The sequence below is a fragment of the Argentina anserina genome, chromosome 3 (assembly GCF_933775445.1).
Source record: "Argentina anserina chromosome 3, drPotAnse1.1, whole genome shotgun sequence".
Lineage (NCBI taxonomy): Eukaryota > Viridiplantae > Streptophyta > Magnoliopsida > Rosales > Rosaceae > Argentina > Argentina anserina.
In genome coordinates, this window is record NC_065874.1 from 14410343 (window position 1) to 14428367 (window position 18025).

Sequence of the window (18025 nt, forward strand, 5' to 3'; positions counted from 1 at the left end):
AAATACGAAACTCATGTCTTGTCCAAATCAGCAAATGAGAGCAGACATTCTTCTAACAGATTGGGAGATCTTTCCTCTCTTTTTCTCTCCTAAACATGTTCTATCGATTAATCTCCTTGTGCTCTGCCAATTTTTCTTAAGTAAGAATCCTAAAGCACTGGCACTATGTGTATACAGTGAGAATGAAAGGATTGTTGAATAGGAGTTTGACAATAGGTGCATGGAAGAAAATGATCTACTTTCCCCTATCTGCAGTAAACATGTTTGTACTATCTGAGGATAAACTGAATGCGTCATAATTATGGAATATGTGTCTTTGCTCTCTCGGCAAAGACACGGCCTACAACTATAGAGTCATGCTCTGTGAATATAATTACATTCTATTGAAAGCTAGGATGCAAAGTAGGCTTAGGAATCCAAATGCCAACTTCAGTTTAATATTTTATATGAGTACTTAGTTTATTAAAATGATTTTGTCCTTCAATGTTTTTTCTAAGCTTTTATGTATTTGAGGTATGATGGTATTGCTGGAGTACATCATATGTGTGCATGGAGCCTAGTAATGTTTATGTGTTGATTCATCTTGTAAAAAGGATCTCTTACTTTCATTATTGTAAAAGCTGTTCCTCTTGGTAATGCAGATTAGAGAATCCTCTGGTGCCAGCATGAATAGGAGGTATGAGTTGTATTCTTCTTTTAATTTATATATATCATTTAATAGTTGAGAGTGACTCCTTGGGCACCACCTGAGGTTTGTCCCAACCCTCTGTGCCTTTGACCCTGGCATTAGTAGCACTCACATGTTGATGTACCTCACTACTGTTCAATGGACTTTGAGCTTGTATCGCTTGTGTGAAAAATGCCTCTTTGACTTCTCTTGGACATAGGCAGTCATCATCTTAGATACCAGTTGCTGCTATCTTGGTGCAACAACTGTCATTAGTCATGTCACCATAGGGAAAATTACTTTTGTTTGTACTGTTTCTTTTGTTTAATTCTTATCATCAGGATCTTGTTAACTGTTTGGCAGACAGGTGGATGATGGTCCTCAAGGGAAGCAGGATGATTTGAACCAGAAATTAGATGTTCATAGGAAAGAAAGTGTAGGTTAAGATAAACTCTTCCAATAGTGTTCTACCACTTTCTGATATTTGCTTCACTCATTTCTGTTAATTGTTCAGGATACAAAGATGGCATCCAAGCTAGGTCCTTTCGGGGTATCTTGTGATCCTTCTAATACAAATAGTCAACGAGACACTCAGTGCTGTGAAATGACAACTTCAGAATACACTTCTCCCAGTGCAAATGTTGTTTCTTCAGGTTCCTCAACTTTTTTGAATCCAGCTAATAATTTCTCGATTCGTAATACAGAACCAACATCAACTGAAATGATCCCTGACGGTTCAGAGTTAAATAAAAGTGGCAAGGTAAAACTTTTTATTGAATTACTAAAGTTCAAGTCAACTTTATAATTTTTTCAGTGATTTCACAGGTTATTGTATAATTGTATTATCTTCTTAAACGAAAAATCAATTGGTTATCGGTCTTTACCATCTCATTTATGCACCTAGGTACTAAGAATATTTGTGTTATTCAAGTGCCCATGTTACACTCTTCTGTTATTGCATTATCAGAGACTATAGATTTAGTGTCAATTACCAGGTTATATAAGTAACTTTTATAGGTTGATGTTTTGTTTCCTGATTTACATAATTGAGTTGATATAGTTTTTTCTGTTTTGGTTTTATTTTAGGAATTTAAGCTCAACCCAGGAGCAAAAGTATTCTCGCCATCTTATACAAAGTCCATAGCAGCCACCTCTCCTGCACTGCCAGCAGTGGCCAGCATGGGTTTTATACCAACCAACCGCCCTGTGGTACCTGGTCCTGCCATCCAGCCAGAGGTTGGATCAAATCCTTTCCCATCCCGTACATCTGTGCCTGTTAAGGTTGCCCCATACAATAATTTCACAACTGGGAATGGTGGCGATGCTTCTCAATTCTCACAACCTGTACGTATCATAGGCATTACTGAATTCAAATTGGTTTATTAGATGATCCTGCTTCTAGCTTTACTTGTGAGTAGTCTGACCGTCTGAGTGTATTGACTCTAATGCGAACTTCACTGTCCAAAACAGTGGAGGGTAATGTTTGTGTTAGACAGCCTATTGACCATTGGACAAATTTATGCAGACCAATCATGGGATCATATGTTGCTTTTATTTCTATTTTAAGTACATCATCTAATTTGGATATCAACTGTTTGGTTTTTATGCCACGGTTGGTCAACATAGATTTGTGCTCATTGTTGTTAGAAAAGTCATAATTTTCTCTAACTTATCTACATATCTAATGGTTTTAAGTGACGCTGTTTTTCTCTACCATAATATATATATATATATATATATAAATGAATAATTAAGGAGTTGTTTATATACTAACAGAGTTAGTACCTGCATGTCTTTCATGGGAGCTAAAATAAGTATTTTTTTGTGAACCATTAGAACCAAGACAAACAATCTCACTGTTTTTTTTCAAAATACTGATATTTTTAGTGTTTTTCCATAGAAACTGGTTGACGGCCCAAAATTGAATTATACATTGTGTAATTATCTTTGTGTAACTTATCTAATAGGTATCTATATGAATGCGACATATATGTATGTAATACCAGGTACTGAACCGTCAGCATAGGTTCTATGTACACTGGTGAGTTAGATAAATCATCAATGTGTGTTATGTGTGGTCACGATCCTCTACTCTCTCTCTCTCTCTCTCTCTAAAAAAAATCTATGTTTGCTATTTTCAAGATTAGAGATAATAGAGAACATGTTTGAAAATTAAGAACGTGATGTTTATACCAATTTTTGGATTTACAATGATTCATGTCTGTTTCTACTTTCTACTTATAGATTGTTGGACACATTAGGGCGCAGACAGTTAGGTATGCTGGTCAGTATCCTGTTCAGGCTGGACCGACCTATGTGCATCCAAATCCTCAAGCTGTAAGTAATTTAAATGATGTTAAAGTCATCATGATGTCAACATAATTTGAGTATTTATGCCTAGTGTTGACTCCATGTCACTGATCTCTCTCCTTCTCTGTCTCTCTCTCTCTCTCTCTCTCTCCCTCCAGGTTATGGTAGGCCGATTTGGACAGCTTGTGTATGTGCATCCTGTTTCTCAAGTACGGGATACACTGACTTGAAAATATTATATTATTCTATGTTGGAAGCAGATAAATAACAAAAGATAGTTACTTCATTGTTTAACTGAAGTATAGCTGATGCTCTTTTGGATAAATAGCTGGATCAATTTAATTAATAAATGAGTAGCTGCTTGTGAGGATTAATAGTTCCAAAAGCAATAGCAATGCTTGTGACATTTGTATCTTGAACTTTTAACTGTGTTTTCTCTTTATTTGTCGGCCACATTTCTGACCTCCCTTTCTTTGTATATATTGAAGGATTTGGTTCAGGGTACACCGGCCATCCCACCACTATCTGCACGTCCTATGTTGAGTCCTCATCAAATCCAGTTTCCAAAGCACCAAGGTATGAACAATTACTATTAGTTATGTGATGTATCTCATCCAGCAGTCTGTGTTTGCTTAAAATGCATATGTCAATTTGAATCATCGGAAAAGGAAACCCATGTACTTTAATGTCATCTTCATGGATACAATTGTTGCTCTCACAATTGAATTTCAAATAAACTAGTAGATCTGAATTCTGAAACCACCTTCACTTTGGAATCTTTGCCTCCACTTCCTCTCTTTTCACCTTATTGATTTTAATGCAGGGACTGCAGGCCAATCATTGCAACTGTGTGTGCCTCCGCAGTTCATGGCTACTGGACAGCAACCTTTTCCCATTGCCAAGTCGCATCCAATCTTTGCAACCTCCCTTCCGTTCTAATTGTTTCAACCGAGATCCAGGTTCTAATGATGTCTTCCTCAAAGTTTGGCGAACATGTTTTTTCATTCATGACCTCTACTGGCATTTCCCTTTGATTCCATATGTATTCATTCTATTACTACAAAGTTTTGCCCTTGAGTTTTTTGCTGGACAAAAGTCCATTCAGGTTGTTCCTCTATACATAGAAAGCTAGACTACTACACAAGGGCATCTGTCGTCCATTAGGGGAATGGAGCTTTCACTCAATAGTTTATTGGAAAAATGTGGGGATATTTTTTTTTTCTCAGGAAGGGATTGAATAATTTTGAGAAGGGAAGCAGCATGTAAATTGTGTGAAAGAAGAGATGGACTGGTCATGTTGATTCTAAACTTTATTTCTTGACCTTTTTTTTTTTTTTGAGAAGGCATAATCCTCGATATCCCAATCACCCAATGTTTATAACTTCTGTTTGTTGGAAGATTTGCCCAAACCCTAAACCATTGAGCCGTGGATACTTAAGATGAACCTTTGATATGAGATGGACGGAATCTTTACCTTTTTTTGTTTCCATTCTTTCTTGAGCTGTATGAAAGATCTGAATATATAAATTTGTTGGCTAATTGCAATTATTGCATTTTAGATCCTTCATCTTACAAGATGAAAACAAGATGGTGCTAATATAAACATCCTTCGCACTTCTTACAAGTGTGACATTAGAAACTTTGTCAATTTGGTTCCCCGCGGGTAATTTACAGTTTGGCATAAGTGCCGATTTGCATCCTAAACTTGGCTGAAATTGTCAATTTGCACCTTGAACTTGCATTTGAGTCAATTTACCTCCTAAACTTGGTAAAAATTGCCGATTTGTACCCCATCCGTTAAATTTAATTGTTTCTATCTAATTTTGCGTCACATGTCATGCATTTAAGGGGTAATATTGTCATTATATATTTATTCATATTGAATAATGAAATAAATTAATAAAATTACTTAAGAGGAACACTTGTTACAATGTTTGCTTTTTCGAAACATGTTATTGATTTATATATTTATTATTTTATGTGATATGGTATGTTAAAAGATATTAGAAAAAATATAAATAAATAAATACATTGAAAATTAAAAATAAATGTGTGTTCCGAGAGAATTACTATTCTACCATTGTGTGTGTCTTAGCCTTATTAGGTTTTCTGTTAGAGATAGATTCGCATCTCTGTAATAGATTAGGACTCCGAATCCTACGAGATTGTGGTTATGTAATGCATATATATTGGCCTCATTATCAATCAATAAACGGTTACGTTCTGTTCTATTACGTCATTATTATTCTCGTTTTGTTCATCCTCCAACAATATATAAAAATATATTTATACACAACATACTATATTTGAATGGGTGGGTATATTGAATATATAATTCAAAGTAGGGTTAAGTAGGTAGAAAAAAAGATGTAAATAAATAATTTGATTAACAAAATAATCCTCATTTTTAAGAATTTTTTATTTGTTTTTAAGAAAAATATAAATAGAAAAGGACAACATTACTCTTCATGTGCATGACATGTGACGCAAAATTAGATAAAAACAGTTAAATTTAACGGATGTGGTGCAAATTGGCAATTTTTACCAAGTTTAGGAGATAAATTGACTCAAATACAAGTTCGGGGTGTAAATCGGCAATTTTTACCAAGTTTAGGAGGTAAATTGACTCAAATGCAAGTTCATGGTACAAATTGACAATTTCAGCCAAATTTAGAGTGCAAATCGGCATTTATGCCTTACAGTTTCACCAATGAAGGCTTGAGCCTAGCTGCATAAGTCTATTAAAAAAAAACGTGAACCAAAGCACAGAACGCTATTCTTGGACAGCGAATCGACATTTCGACAATCTTCGGAACTCTCAAGCACATAACTCAATTGATATTGTATAAAAGACAAGCTCATTCATTTTAAGCTGAGCAGAGTAGTCAGAAGAATGAAGAATGTTCTTGCTCATAAGCTGAATCAGATTGTGCAACTTCAAAACTAGCAGCTTTTGAGAGAGAGAAATCTGGATACTTAGTAATATCCACGTATTATGAAGCAACGAACCAGGATGAAACCATTTTTTGCAAATGAAATTGGATCAAAGTTGGAGCATATTGTTTATGATAACACACCAATAGTTGAACGAGCCTATGCTTCATCCACATTCTCTCGTGCTTCTGATATGACCAAGATCCAGACGAAAAAATTAACGGGGTTTAATCACTTGTTCCCTAAAGTTGATATTACTTCCATCCTCAACGTGAGGTGAGGAACCACAATATTAAGAAATGTGTAGTAAGAACTCAGTGCAGATCCTTCAAAAATTTGGACACCAGAAAGTAGTTAAGAACAAACAAACAAACAAATCAAGCATGATACATGGGGGCTGTATCAGTTACAAATCATGAAAAACAAATTACATTTAGTGATCAAATAAAACTACAAGAGGGCAAATAAAAATCTTTTCAGTCTTGCATAAGAGAACACTAATAGAAAGTCTCCCAGCCTCCATCAACATTTAAAATATAAAACTAAAATTAAAATTAGAAACGACTAAAAGAATTACTAATACACAACTGGCTGATGATGGTAGAGACGTGGTGTCCAACAAGGAGGAAGATATCCACAAGACCACAACATTCGTTCAAGATGCCTGTGAAGGTGTGCTTGAATGATCATTTTGTCCATCACCAAACAGTTTCTCGGTTTGGTCTTTCACCCTCTCTTTCATGCTTTCCTGCAGAACCTTAAATTAGGTAGTGAAAATCAGTGGCTATGTCAATGATTCTTGAATATCATTAAGTAATCACTAAATATTTATAGATACTCTATTATTAACTTACCTGCAATAGCTCGGACATTTTGTCATTTCTGCCATCCTCCATTGGTATGGAAGCTGGTTCGATATGGTCTTTAGGCTCTACAGATTGTTGGGGCTTGACAACTAAGGGTTCAGTAGCTAAGTTACTAGCCTCCACATGACTCTCAGCTGATTCTGGGGGCACTTTCTCAGGCAAGCTCACTTGTTTGGGTTCTGTCTTAGGCACCTCCTCCACAAAGGGTGGATCAATGGAATCAATGGGACCATTCTCATTCGGTTTAGCATCATGCATTTCCAGATCGCTAGTGTGAGGTTGGAATCCAAGCACTTCATTTTGAACTGCCGACACCTGGGCATTGGGAATTGAACATTCAATTGATGGAGTAGCTGATACAACCTGTTTCTCTACAGAGGTTGCTACGGTTGCAGCCTGGGGTGCAACAGGAGTCGATTCGCTGGTGAGTGCCACCCCATTTGATAACTTGCAAGATTCAAGCACAACAGGCATCAAGTTGCCTCTGGATGGTACTTGATTAACATTTTGTGCAGCCACCGGAGCCACCTGTCGGCCTTCTGAGCCCACACGATTTACAGGGCGGGAAGCATCTCTAGAATGAGGTTTATGGTCATGAACAGAAGATTGGTTGTCAACTGGGAGGGGAACTTCATGCCGTCGGATCATTTGAACATCTGGTGCCACATCAATTTCTGGTACAACAGGAGCGTAATGTCCAGGCTTGAAGACAATACCCCTCAAAGTGGTACCAGTATTGCCAACCCTAACTCTGAGAAGGTAGCCGGCATCAAATGATGCTTCAACAACACCAGAAACAGCCATTCCAACCATGTTATCAGTTGTACTTGTGCCATTAGTAGGTGCTGCTTGTTGGGCCTGGCGTCCATTGATCCTTACTCCAGGAGGGGGAACAGCAGCATTCTCACCCAAGTTTAGGTTCTGATACCTGGGCAAAGGAGCAGTGTTCACTTGAGGATCAATTCTTGGATATTTCCGTGGGCGTCCACGTTTCCGCTTCATAGGGATGTTTGATAAGCCATCAGCAATGTTTCGCTGATTTGCTTGCATCTTTGGTGTTTTTTTATAATCTTCCACAAATCTTAGTATTTCCCCTCCCTGCAACATAGCGAGTCTATATGAGAAATTGACACCAAATGTAGTAGAAATTGAATTACATGCAAAACAATAGGGTCTTAACAGTAAAACTTGGCAATACTGCTGTGTAAACCCCTTAACTGCTAATTACTAATTCAGTTATGATTATAAGAAATTCAATGACATGATTCTTTAGATGCTTTGACAAATCACAAGCCCCTTGATTTTTGGCTTGTCAAACAATAAAAATTAAAAAGAAAAAGGATGGCAATGTACCCATGCATGTGTAGTCTGAAGATGCAAATTTATAACTTTGAATCCCAATGCTAATTGTGGATTTCTAAAACAAATACTGGTCTACAATGAATAATCAACTAAAAAAGAACATTAAATACATAATTTACAGTGGGAATCATCATCTTCTCAAAAAAAAACAGTGAGAACTATCATGATTAGAATCAGTCTATGAACATTTTTTATTTAGAAGAAAACAGTTTATGAACTAAAACCTACTGTAACAATTAAATAAATCAACTTTTTTTTAATGAAACACCTGAAGCAACAAACAAATTAAAACCTAGCTAAATGATTAACCCGAATTTTCCTATCAAGATATGTAAATGACCAAACCAAAGATTCTCCATGATTGCTGAAATACAGCATAAATCTTAGTCAGAAAAATTAAGAACCTCATAAATAGGAGCAAACAAACCATACTTTCCTCTATCCACCCAAATATCATAGTTTCCAATGTTGTTTCCAACATATCAGAAGCCATATACAGCAAATCCAAATCAAATCAAAACTCACTCTCACTACAACAAACATAAAAATCCAATCTTTACCCCGCAAACCAAGGTAAATTTTTCAACTTTAATCGAGTGGAGTAAAGTAAAGCTTATTTAAGATTTGGGTTACGATCCAGTCAAACTCTAAGACAGAAGAGGTGTAAAAGTCGAGAGAAAACACATACAAAAGAGCAGCAACTGTCGAGTTGAGAAAGAAAGAGAAGTGCTCTGGTACCTTGCTACTGTGTGGCCTGTGAGAGATACGATGATGTTATGGTCTGTGAAAGATACGATGTTGTTCTGGAACTGGAGAGTGGATTTTGGGGTTTGTCGGGGGCGGAATGGGCGAGGTAAGGGGAGAAGGTAGCGGAGTGAGGTTTGTGGGCGTATATATAGGTGAAAGTGGAAGAATGAGATTGTGAGATAAAAACGTGGTCAGGTGTGTGGGCAGATGGCACGACATAAGTGGGACTTTGTCACGAGTCTTCTAAGCCATCTAGGATTTAGTCGATTTAGTACTAGTGTCGGTTGGAGGACTCGACTTGGTGTAGTAGACGTTTTCGGACTATGATCAGATGAGACAGATGCCAGCAACGATGGAGCAAATCAAATTCCGATTGGCACACTAGTTTCTACATAGTTGGAGTAGTTCTTTTGGTGAAAAGTCGAAAATATAAATAAAATAGGAGAATTGACCACTTGGAGAGAAACTTTAGAAAACTTGCACATTCCAATTTCATGTTTCCATTCCAATGAAACTAAAAAAGACGTTTACGCCTTCACTTTCAATAAACTGCTCCTCTCATCTGCCGACGGCAAGGAAGGATCGTTGATGACCCTGCTACTACAAAGCCTTGTCGTCGACACCACCACCTCGTCGTCAAACACATCGACATCCCGCTTGCACTGATCAACGAGCGGTGCATGGTTGAACGAGTTGGACCCGCCGACGAGCATCAAGACCTTGCTCCGGGAGAGAATACAAGAAACCACATGCACCGAGAGCTTGGGGAACTCTACCTCGGTTAGATATGCATTTGTAGACCTACAGATCAAGCGTTGATGACTTCAAAGGTGGCCGGAGGGAACCACGCGGCGAGGTCGAGCAAAATCCATAACTATATATACCAAGCTAGTGGCAAGTAGCAAAACTATCCAACCATAGTTTTTTTAACCAACAAAAAAGTTGAAACTACATAGTCCCACGGTCTTGAAATCTTAATTCTCTTGCTGCGACTAACTTGTGTAGTTCCAAATTACATTATATGTCTTCATAGCTAGGGCTGTCCTATATGATTCCAAAAGCACACTATTTATAAACACGAAAAAGGATGACGCGTGTACAAAATAAATACATTTGAATATTTGATAAGAATTTATGTGCCCAAAGTGGACAATATCGTATTACGGCGGAGCCGTCTCGGGATGTGACAATTTGGTATCAGAGCCACTTTGTCGTGTGGTGCGAGTGTGCTGACGAGGACGTTGAACTCCCAAGGGGTGTGGATTATAATATCTCACATCGGCCAACGGAGAGGCGATGATGTGCCTTATATGTACATTCTCACCTCCATCTAACACGAGACCTTTTGGGGGGCTCAATTGCTTCGAATGGGATGAAAAATCTGAAATTAAGCTTGCTCGGGCTAGACCAAGGACTAAAATATCGACAATCGTGGATATATCGACCATTCAAAAAGTGGATATTTCGAAGGAAATTTTCGGAAAATATCGATATTGATAAAATTTCGACCAAAATTATTAAAAACTTGTAAACATACATAATCATTTTACACGTGACCTTAGGACTTGTGTTGAAGTTAATTACTTAATTAGATGTCAGAACTAATTCATTTGAGTGAGAGTGAGCTTTCTTTTCAAAATTTTATATTAAAAGAATATTATTACATATGATATATTCTTCATTTAGATTAGATTTGTATACTCTAATGTCAATTAATACTATTATTACATATGATATATTTTTTATTTAGATTAGATTTGTATACTCTAATGTCAATTAATACTATTATTACAATATTACATATGATATATTTTTCATTTAAATTAGATTTGTATACTCTAAAGTCAATTAATATACATACTTGAATTGTACAATTGGTAAAAAAAAACTATTTGAAATTGGGTTATATACGTTAAAAGACAGACAAATTAACAAAACACATTGCAACAAGAATGGTTTGACTACTGTGGTTGCCCAGCCATAACCACAGTTCGAACCCCATGGAGGTAAGTTTGTCTATTATTTTGGCAAATTGATTAATTTGCACAAATTAGGCCCAAACTGGGTTGTTGAGCCGCAAAATGGGAGGATATATTCTGATTATCGCCAATTTATCCGAAATAGCCAGAAATTTCGCGATATTTCGAAAATATCGCACAAAATAAAGTTGGTAGGAAAGGATAATATCGTGACATGAGAAAAAATAAATTTTCACCGAAATATCAACGAAAATATCAATTTTTCAGTCCTTGGGCTAGACCAATCTCAAGATAGGTGACACACTGGGAAGTTGTTCGTGAGCTGCCAGAAACAAAATCGTGAGGACAGTGCCCAAAATAAATAATATCGTGTTACGAAGGAGCGGCATTTCTCAATTTACAATTTGTCTTCCAAGTGTTCCCTTGAAGTGTGGAGCACCTTTGGTGTTTGATTACATGCATGACAGACACTTTTTTCTACCATCTTCATGAGTCATGCCCACCCACCTAGATAAAACCACGTGTCATAGATTAATTATGATATAACTATAGTTATCTATATAAATTAATAACACATAATAAAAATAAATCAATAATTAATTTAAGAAATTTAAGACTTAACTATGGTATAAAAATAAGTAAAAGACGCGTGGTTTTCATCTAGGTGGATGGGTATGAGAATGGTAAAAAAAGGTGGTTCACAAATTTGCTTCACATTGACATACATGATTAATGAGCAAGACTTGGTTCTTTGTTATTCAATAGAAAAAAAGAATTAATTTTAGTTTATCTCTTAAATTTTATATCTAAAATCAGTTTACTTCTAGACTTTTATTTTAATCATTTCACCCATATATTTTCGAATGACATTAAAATGACAAAATTCAGATTTTCTGGATTTGATATAATCAAAACCTATCAAAAGAAGGCTTCAAATCATATATGCAAGACTAAAAAAAAATCTCGATAATTTTATAATAACATTGAAGGTTTAAAATTAGGTCTCGTAACATAATTATTTATATAATCTATATAAAAATTTAAAATTTATCATTCTTTAATGTTATTTAAAAATATAGAAAATAAATAAATTAAAATTAAAAATTAAAAAATAACTTATTTTAAGTATAGATTTTAAAAGAATAAACTGAAATTAATTCTGAAAAAAAATGAAATGCTTCGAGCGCTACTAACTCGCCTACTCCAATGCACACTTTCAAAAGACAGTCCCTGAAAATAACACTATTTTCACAAAGACCCACAAATTTTGTGAATAACGGAAAAAGCATGGAAACCCAAATTCAGTATAATTAATGTTGAATATTCTGTAAAATGCGAGCAAATCGCAGAGCTTTTCTCCCCACCAGTCTCTCTTTCTTTCATCTTCTTCTTCCTCATTCACTCACTTTCTAGGGTTTCCGCTTCTCATCCAGGTACGCCATCATTCCGTCATCACTCTCCGACGATTCGCTCATCTAACATTTGCACATTCAAATTTCAATTGCTCATTTATAATTCAAGTTTCTGCGATTTCTGGAAAAACTCTTGAAATGTAGGATCGAGTTTAGTATTAGCTCAATTTAAGCTTGGATTAGCTCAATTTTGGTTAACTAAGTAAGTGATGATCTTGTTATCCGTTTTGGCTTTGAATTATAGGTTTTTTGAGGGCTTGATTGTGAAGAGTTGGTGTTGATTTTCGTTAAATATGAGTGTGGTGGGGATTGATATCGGAAATGAGAACTGTGTGATTGCGGTGGTGAAGCAACGAGGGATTGATGTGTTGTTGAATGAGGAATCTAAGCGAGAAACTCCGGCAGTGGTGTGTTTCGGCGAGAAGCAGAGGTTTCTAGGCTCTGCTGCCTCTGCCTCTGCAATGATGCACCCGAAATCGACAGTGTCTCAGGTGAAGAGGCTTATTGGGAGGAGGTTCAGTGAGCCAGATGTTCAGAAGGACCTGAGGATGCTGCCGTTTCAGACTTCGGAAGGCACAGATGGCGGCATTTTGATCCATTTGAGTTACTTAGGGGGTACGCATACGTTTACGCCGGTTCAGATTGCGGCAATGCTGTTTGCGCATTTGAGGGAGATCATAGAGAAGAATCTGGAAATGCCGATTTCGGACTGCGTGATTAATATTCCTTCTTACTTTACGGACTTGCAGCGGCGCGCGTATTTGGACGCCGCGACAGTGGCTGGATTGAAGCCGTTGAGATTGATGCATGACTGTACTGCGACTGCACTTAGTTATGGGATTTACAAGACTGATTTTTCAAATTCTGGTCCTACATATGTGGCGTTTGTTGACATTGGCCATTGTGATACCCAGGTCTCTATTGTGTCCTTTGAGTCTGGGCATATGACGATGCGGTCTCATACTTTTGATAGGAGCTTGGGAGGGAGAGATTTTGATGAGGTCTTGTTTAGTCATTTTGCCACACAGTTCAAAGAGCAGTATAAAATTGATGTCTACTCTAATGTCAAGGCATGCGTGAGGCTCATGGCAGCATGTGAGAAGTTGAAAAAGGTTTTGAGTGCAAATGCGGAGGCGCCTCTTAATATTGAGTGTTTAATGGATGAGAAAGATGTTAAGGGTTTTATGAAGAGGGAGGAATTTGAAATGCTGGCTTCAAGTTTGTTGGAGAGGATTCGTGTTCCTTGTAGTAAAGCTTTAGCTGATGCAGGTTTAACCGCAGACATGATTCACTCTGTAGAGCTTGTTGGGTCAGGGTCCAGGATCCCAGCTATTGCTAGAGCATTAATTTCTCTATTCAGGCAAGAACCGCGTCGGACACTGAATGCTAGTGAATGTGTAGCACGTGGATGTGCTCTTCAATGTGCAATGCTAAGCCCTGTTTTCCGAGTCAGAGAATATGAGGTTTGTATATCGTGTTCGTTTTTAAACCCTAAATGCATTACTTGCTTGCCATCAGGTTTTCATGATAAATTTGTTCGTACAGAATAATTGTTGCCTGTCAATTTTCGTGTCACTGTATTTTCACCACTGTTATAGGCAGATATGGGAAATTCAAAGAGAAAATATTAGAAGTGCAATTGTAGGTTTCTTTTCTTGCTGATGTGTTATTTGCGTGTTGTCAATTAAGCTGCAAATGGGACTTTTAAGTAAAATATTAAATGCCTCAGACATTCTTATCATAGGGTGTGACTTTGTGGTTGCTTCTCAATAAATGAGCTCATTCCTCCCCCGTTTTTCCCTTTTTCTTTCTTTTGAACTCTTGTTATCTCGTATTTAGTGTTGTTTTTTTTTAACTCAATGTACTTTTCTTGGAATCATATGGAGGACAAGAACATGCCATCACGGTCAAGAATTCCAATTTCAGCTTTGCTAATGTTGTGATTTCTTTAAATGTAGGCACACGTTTTTGTTATCAGGATAGATGCACAGCTATGAAAATAATTGCTTTTCTGTATCCATATGTAGGTTCAAGATTCTATTCCTTTTGCTATAGGATTCCTATCAGATGAAGGTCAAGTTGGCACTGGCTCAAATGGCGTCATGTTTCCGAAAGGCCAACCCATTCCAAGTGCTAAAGTATTAACACTCCAACGAAGCAGTTTATTCCACTTGGAAGCATCATATGCTGATCCCAGTGACCTGCCAGCTGGCGCCTCTCTAAAAATTTGTTGTTTTACGGTAATATGTGCTCTTCATTTTTCTACTATGGATCGGGTGGGGGAGGGATCTGGTTCAATGATGAGGGTAGATACCCCAGTGTATAAAACAAATATATATTGTAAGAGAAGGATCCACTATATTCTTGATGCAAATGCCATTTTGATCCTATCTAGGCTTACCAAGAAATTAACTACCTTTTCTTAATGAAATACAAGCACCTCTTAATTAACATGCTACTCATCATGCAGATTGGTCCTTTCCAAGGCTACCATAGTGAAAGGACAAGGGTTAAAGTTAAAATTCAATTAGACCTCCATGGTATTGTCTCTGTTGTATCAGCTAAGGTAAGTAAGAACTAAAAGGTCTATTTGTTACATATATCAGCTTTGTCATTACTAATTACTTTTGTAGCTTCTGTAATATAATTTTTATCATGGATTCAGGTGGTGGAAGAACATGGAGATGATTCTAAAATGGATCCGATGGACACTGATTGTGTAACTGCTTCTGTTTCACCTGAGGCACGTGCAGACGGGTTTCAAGAGAATATGCAGTCTAAATCACATGCTACGGTAAGTTTGTTTTCTGCTTTGTTATTGGTTTGAATAATTTCACTGCCTTGAAACTAGTATGCTTTTTTATTTCCTTATTTGATGTTGAAATATATCTAGTAATCTAGATGAAACCAAAATTTGGATTTATGTCACATCTTCTGGTCAATAATCTAACCTACATAACTATTTTCTTTTAAACGACATCTGCAATTATGCTTTACTTAATTCATCCTACATCATGAAGGATCATGATGGCTATGTTTATTTGTTGCGAAGATTTAAAATCTAGTCCTGTTCATTTTCGTTGTTTAGTTTGCGTAGTTGTAAACTCATTAAAAATGTCATTTTTCCAGGGCGGGGGGAGACATGATAAAGCCACCAGCAGGCTAGAGATTCCCATTAGTGAAAATATATATGGTGGAATGACTAAGGCTCAACTTTCAGAAGCTGAAGGAAAGGAACTCAAGTTGGCTCAACAGGACAGAGCTATGGAACAAACCAAAGATAAAAAGAATGCCTTGGAGTCTTATGTCTATGAGATGCGGAATAAGGTACTACTTGTATTTATTACCATCATGTTTGCCTCACTTCTATAGTTCCACTGGCTCATGCACTCGGCTCCAATGTGAATCTGATTGATCTCCCTGAATATGCTTGAGTCTTTCCAAGCAGTATTTAATTATGAGGCCAATGGTTTTTTTTTTTCTCATTCTAAATGACTTGAGTACAATAAATTCTTGGATAAAGGTCAAAATCTAGATATTAGACATTTAAACCCTGCTAGTTAGTTCTGTAGACTTGGGATTATAGCGTTGAACCTTTAACTACTTGAACTCGTTAAATTATTGAACATTAGGCTGATCACCAGCTATAGATGTATTTTGGCAAAAGCATATCAGGCTTATGGTAGCTGGAAACTATGTTCTTCTCACTATCTGTACCTGAGCATGGCTGGCTGTTGCTCAGTCACACTCTTATAGATTTCTAAGTTCATGTGGCTATATTTTTGCCATATGCTACCTTTTAACATTAGGAAATCCATGTGAAATAGCTCTTCAACACATATCGAAGCTTTGCAAGTGACCAAGAGAGGGAGGGCATATCCAGGAGACTACAGAAAACAGAGGACTGGCTTTATGATGATGGAGATGATGAAACTGAGAATGCCTATACTTCAAAGCTGGAAGATCTTAAAAAGGTTCTTTGCTATTTAAATCTGAGATTTCAAATTTCTATTCTCTTCATCTCATTTTTAATGTTCTATTTGATATTTTTAGCTGGTAGATCCAATTGAAAGCCGCTACAAAGATGAGGAAGCACGAGCACAAGCTACTCAAGATCTATTAAAGTGCATTGGAGATTATTGCACGGCTGTGGAATCACTTTCACCCATGGATAGAGAATCAGTATGAAAACATAGTTTTGGCCAATTTTAAAATTTACTGTTTCATATATTATTCTAAGTCTTGTACTTTTTTGTTCAGATTCTGAACGAGTGCTTTAAGGTGGAGCAGTGGCTAAAAGAAAAAAACCAACATCAAAAATCCATGCCAAAGAACATAGACCCAATAGTATGGTCGAGTGATATTAAGAGCCGGACTGAGGAGTTGAACTTGTAAGACTCTTGTACCTTTTATTTGCACAAGGTTATAGGGAGGTATTGGGGCACTTTTTGGCTTTTTATATCTTGTTTTATACTTGTATTTTTGTTAACATCATAGATAAAGACCTTTTAAGCATGAACCCTCATTCAGTTATTAATAGATTTCTAAAGCCAATTTAATGAGTATCTCTTAGCACATACATAAATTAATTTCACTCGTTTCCTGGTTTTGTGAAGATTCACAATTCATTTGCTATCTTCATTTTTTGTTATTGCTGCTTTTGATTTAAATTGTCCCTAAAGTTTGATGATTTTACTCTATAATTTCAGGAAATTTAAACACATATTTAGATCAAGAGCTTCTCATCGAGAGGAATACAAGGGTTCAAACCAGCATGGTACTTCTAGACACAAATGAGCGAAACCTATGCCAGATAATGGCACACAGATTTTTAGGCTTAGTTTCTTGTTTGTTCTGACAACTGTATATCTGTTGCATTTGTGTTGCCTTTTGTCTATATAGATGGGCAATCATAGTAAAGGCACATTAAGATGACTAATATTTGCCCCAGTTTTTTGCGTGTTCCTCAACCAAAGCCATTATAACATACTGAGAAAACTGTCGAGATCTAAATTCATAGAATACTAGCGAAAGAGTTCTGAACAATTTGTTTCCAACAGAAGCCATAGTTTTGTTAGACCTTACTGCTGAACAATTCTTGTCTAAATAAACTGTTGTATAAGAAACAGTTCTAATTATATTGTTGTGTTTCTCTTATGGAAAAATGATGTAAAAGCCTTAATTCACCCTCGTGACCAACCAACAAATTGGTCTCTTCTTTTAGTGCCGTAAAAGAAAGGAACTGTTCTCTCTTAACAGTTATGTTCTGCAGGAAACAAGTTATTCCTATTTCCCACCATATTTCAATTTTGTATGCTCCCTTATTGGCTTATTGTCCAATTACAAAGAGATGCCATATGTCCCTAGAGCAAGAGTTAGGGAGGTTCTCCATCAGTCGAGTTTTTTAAGTAGTTATACGCATGAGGTTTTCATTCTGAATTTACAAAGTGAAATTTCAATTTTGGCACATTTTTCGATCAAATTTTTCACCATAAGCGTTTCAATATTTAGGTTGCTATTCAAAATCATCTCTACAAAATTTCATCTAATTCGGACATCGTTAATGTATTGAAATTAGATTAAATCAATGAATCAATTAAAACTGTTCAACGTGAACCGTTCGTGTAAATCTCAATTTTGAAAGCTCAAACCATTGTCAAATTGGATGAAATTTTGTAGAGATGATCTTGAATAACATACCTAAATATTGAATCGCTTATGGTGAAAATATTTGACCGAAAAGTGTGT

General features: G+C 36.5%; 3 protein-coding genes across 7 annotated transcripts in view; 2 read left to right on the top strand and 1 right to left on the bottom strand.

Moving 5' to 3' along the window:
- Window positions 1-18025, top strand: part of LOC126788965 (polyadenylate-binding protein-interacting protein 4) — a 52648-nt gene that overhangs the window by 1656 nt on the left and 32967 nt on the right. For 2 of the 3 annotated variants that reach the window (XM_050514999.1, XM_050515000.1), the window contains exons 5-12: window positions 642-676; window positions 1031-1103; window positions 1182-1427; window positions 1754-2011; window positions 2912-3004; window positions 3136-3186; window positions 3466-3553; window positions 3801-4285. In XM_050514999.1, the coding sequence (XP_050370956.1) occupies window positions 642-676; window positions 1031-1103; window positions 1182-1427; window positions 1754-2011; window positions 2912-3004; window positions 3136-3186; window positions 3466-3553; window positions 3801-3916 (960 nt within the window). In that variant the 3' untranslated portion in view covers window positions 3917-4285. Of the gene's footprint in view, window positions 1-641; window positions 677-1030; window positions 1104-1181; window positions 1428-1753; window positions 2012-2911; window positions 3005-3135; window positions 3187-3465; window positions 3554-3800; window positions 4286-18025 lie in introns of those variants that run through there. The other variant, XR_007671455.1, reaches the window with a different exon arrangement.
- LOC126788966 (protein METABOLIC NETWORK MODULATOR 1) lies at window positions 6236-9060 on the bottom strand. Of its 3 annotated transcripts, none has more exons than XM_050515004.1 (3): window positions 8878-9060; window positions 6766-7875; window positions 6236-6659 (listed from the first exon to the last, which is right to left on the bottom strand). In XM_050515004.1, the coding sequence occupies exons 2-3, from the start codon at window positions 7825-7827 to the stop codon at window positions 6567-6569; spliced, it is 1155 nt and encodes a 384-aa protein (XP_050370961.1). In that variant the 5' UTR covers window positions 7828-7875; window positions 8878-9060; the 3' UTR covers window positions 6236-6566. The 3 variants fall into 3 exon arrangements, with proteins under 3 accessions (XP_050370961.1, XP_050370960.1, XP_050370959.1); XM_050515003.1 differs by having other exon boundaries at window positions 6236-6668; window positions 8828-9060; XM_050515002.1 differs by having other exon boundaries at window positions 6236-6668; window positions 8878-9054.
- LOC126788964 (heat shock 70 kDa protein 16) lies at window positions 12186-17423 on the top strand. The gene is made up of 10 exons (XM_050514998.1): window positions 12186-12298; window positions 12522-13740; window positions 14305-14517; window positions 14748-14843; window positions 14943-15071; window positions 15407-15604; window positions 16105-16251; window positions 16331-16459; window positions 16538-16668; window positions 16987-17423. Exons 2-10 carry the CDS (start codon window positions 12571-12573, stop codon window positions 17072-17074), a joined length of 2301 nt encoding a protein of 766 aa, XP_050370955.1. The 5' UTR covers window positions 12186-12298; window positions 12522-12570; the 3' UTR covers window positions 17075-17423.

What these genes read in the sequence shown, in the direction of transcription:
- LOC126788966 (XM_050515003.1), bottom strand. Translation starts at nt 7,827, where the DNA reads ATGCAAGCAAATCAGCGAAACATTGCTGATGGCTTATCAAACATCCCT. An exon ending in AAATGTCCGAGCTATTGCAG is followed by an intron (nt 6,669 to 6,765) that starts GTAAGTTAATAA and finishes ACCTAATTTAAG; the next exon opens with GTTCTGCAGGAAAGCATGAA.
- LOC126788964 (XM_050514998.1), top strand. Translation starts at nt 12,571, where the DNA reads ATGAGTGTGGTGGGGATTGATATCGGAAATGAGAACTGTGTGATTGCG. An exon ending in TCTCTGTTGTATCAGCTAAG is followed by an intron (nt 14,844 to 14,942) that starts GTAAGTAAGAAC and finishes TCATGGATTCAG; the next exon opens with GTGGTGGAAGAACATGGAGA. An exon ending in CACCCATGGATAGAGAATCA is followed by an intron (nt 16,460 to 16,537) that starts GTATGAAAACAT and finishes TTTTTTGTTCAG; the next exon opens with ATTCTGAACGAGTGCTTTAA.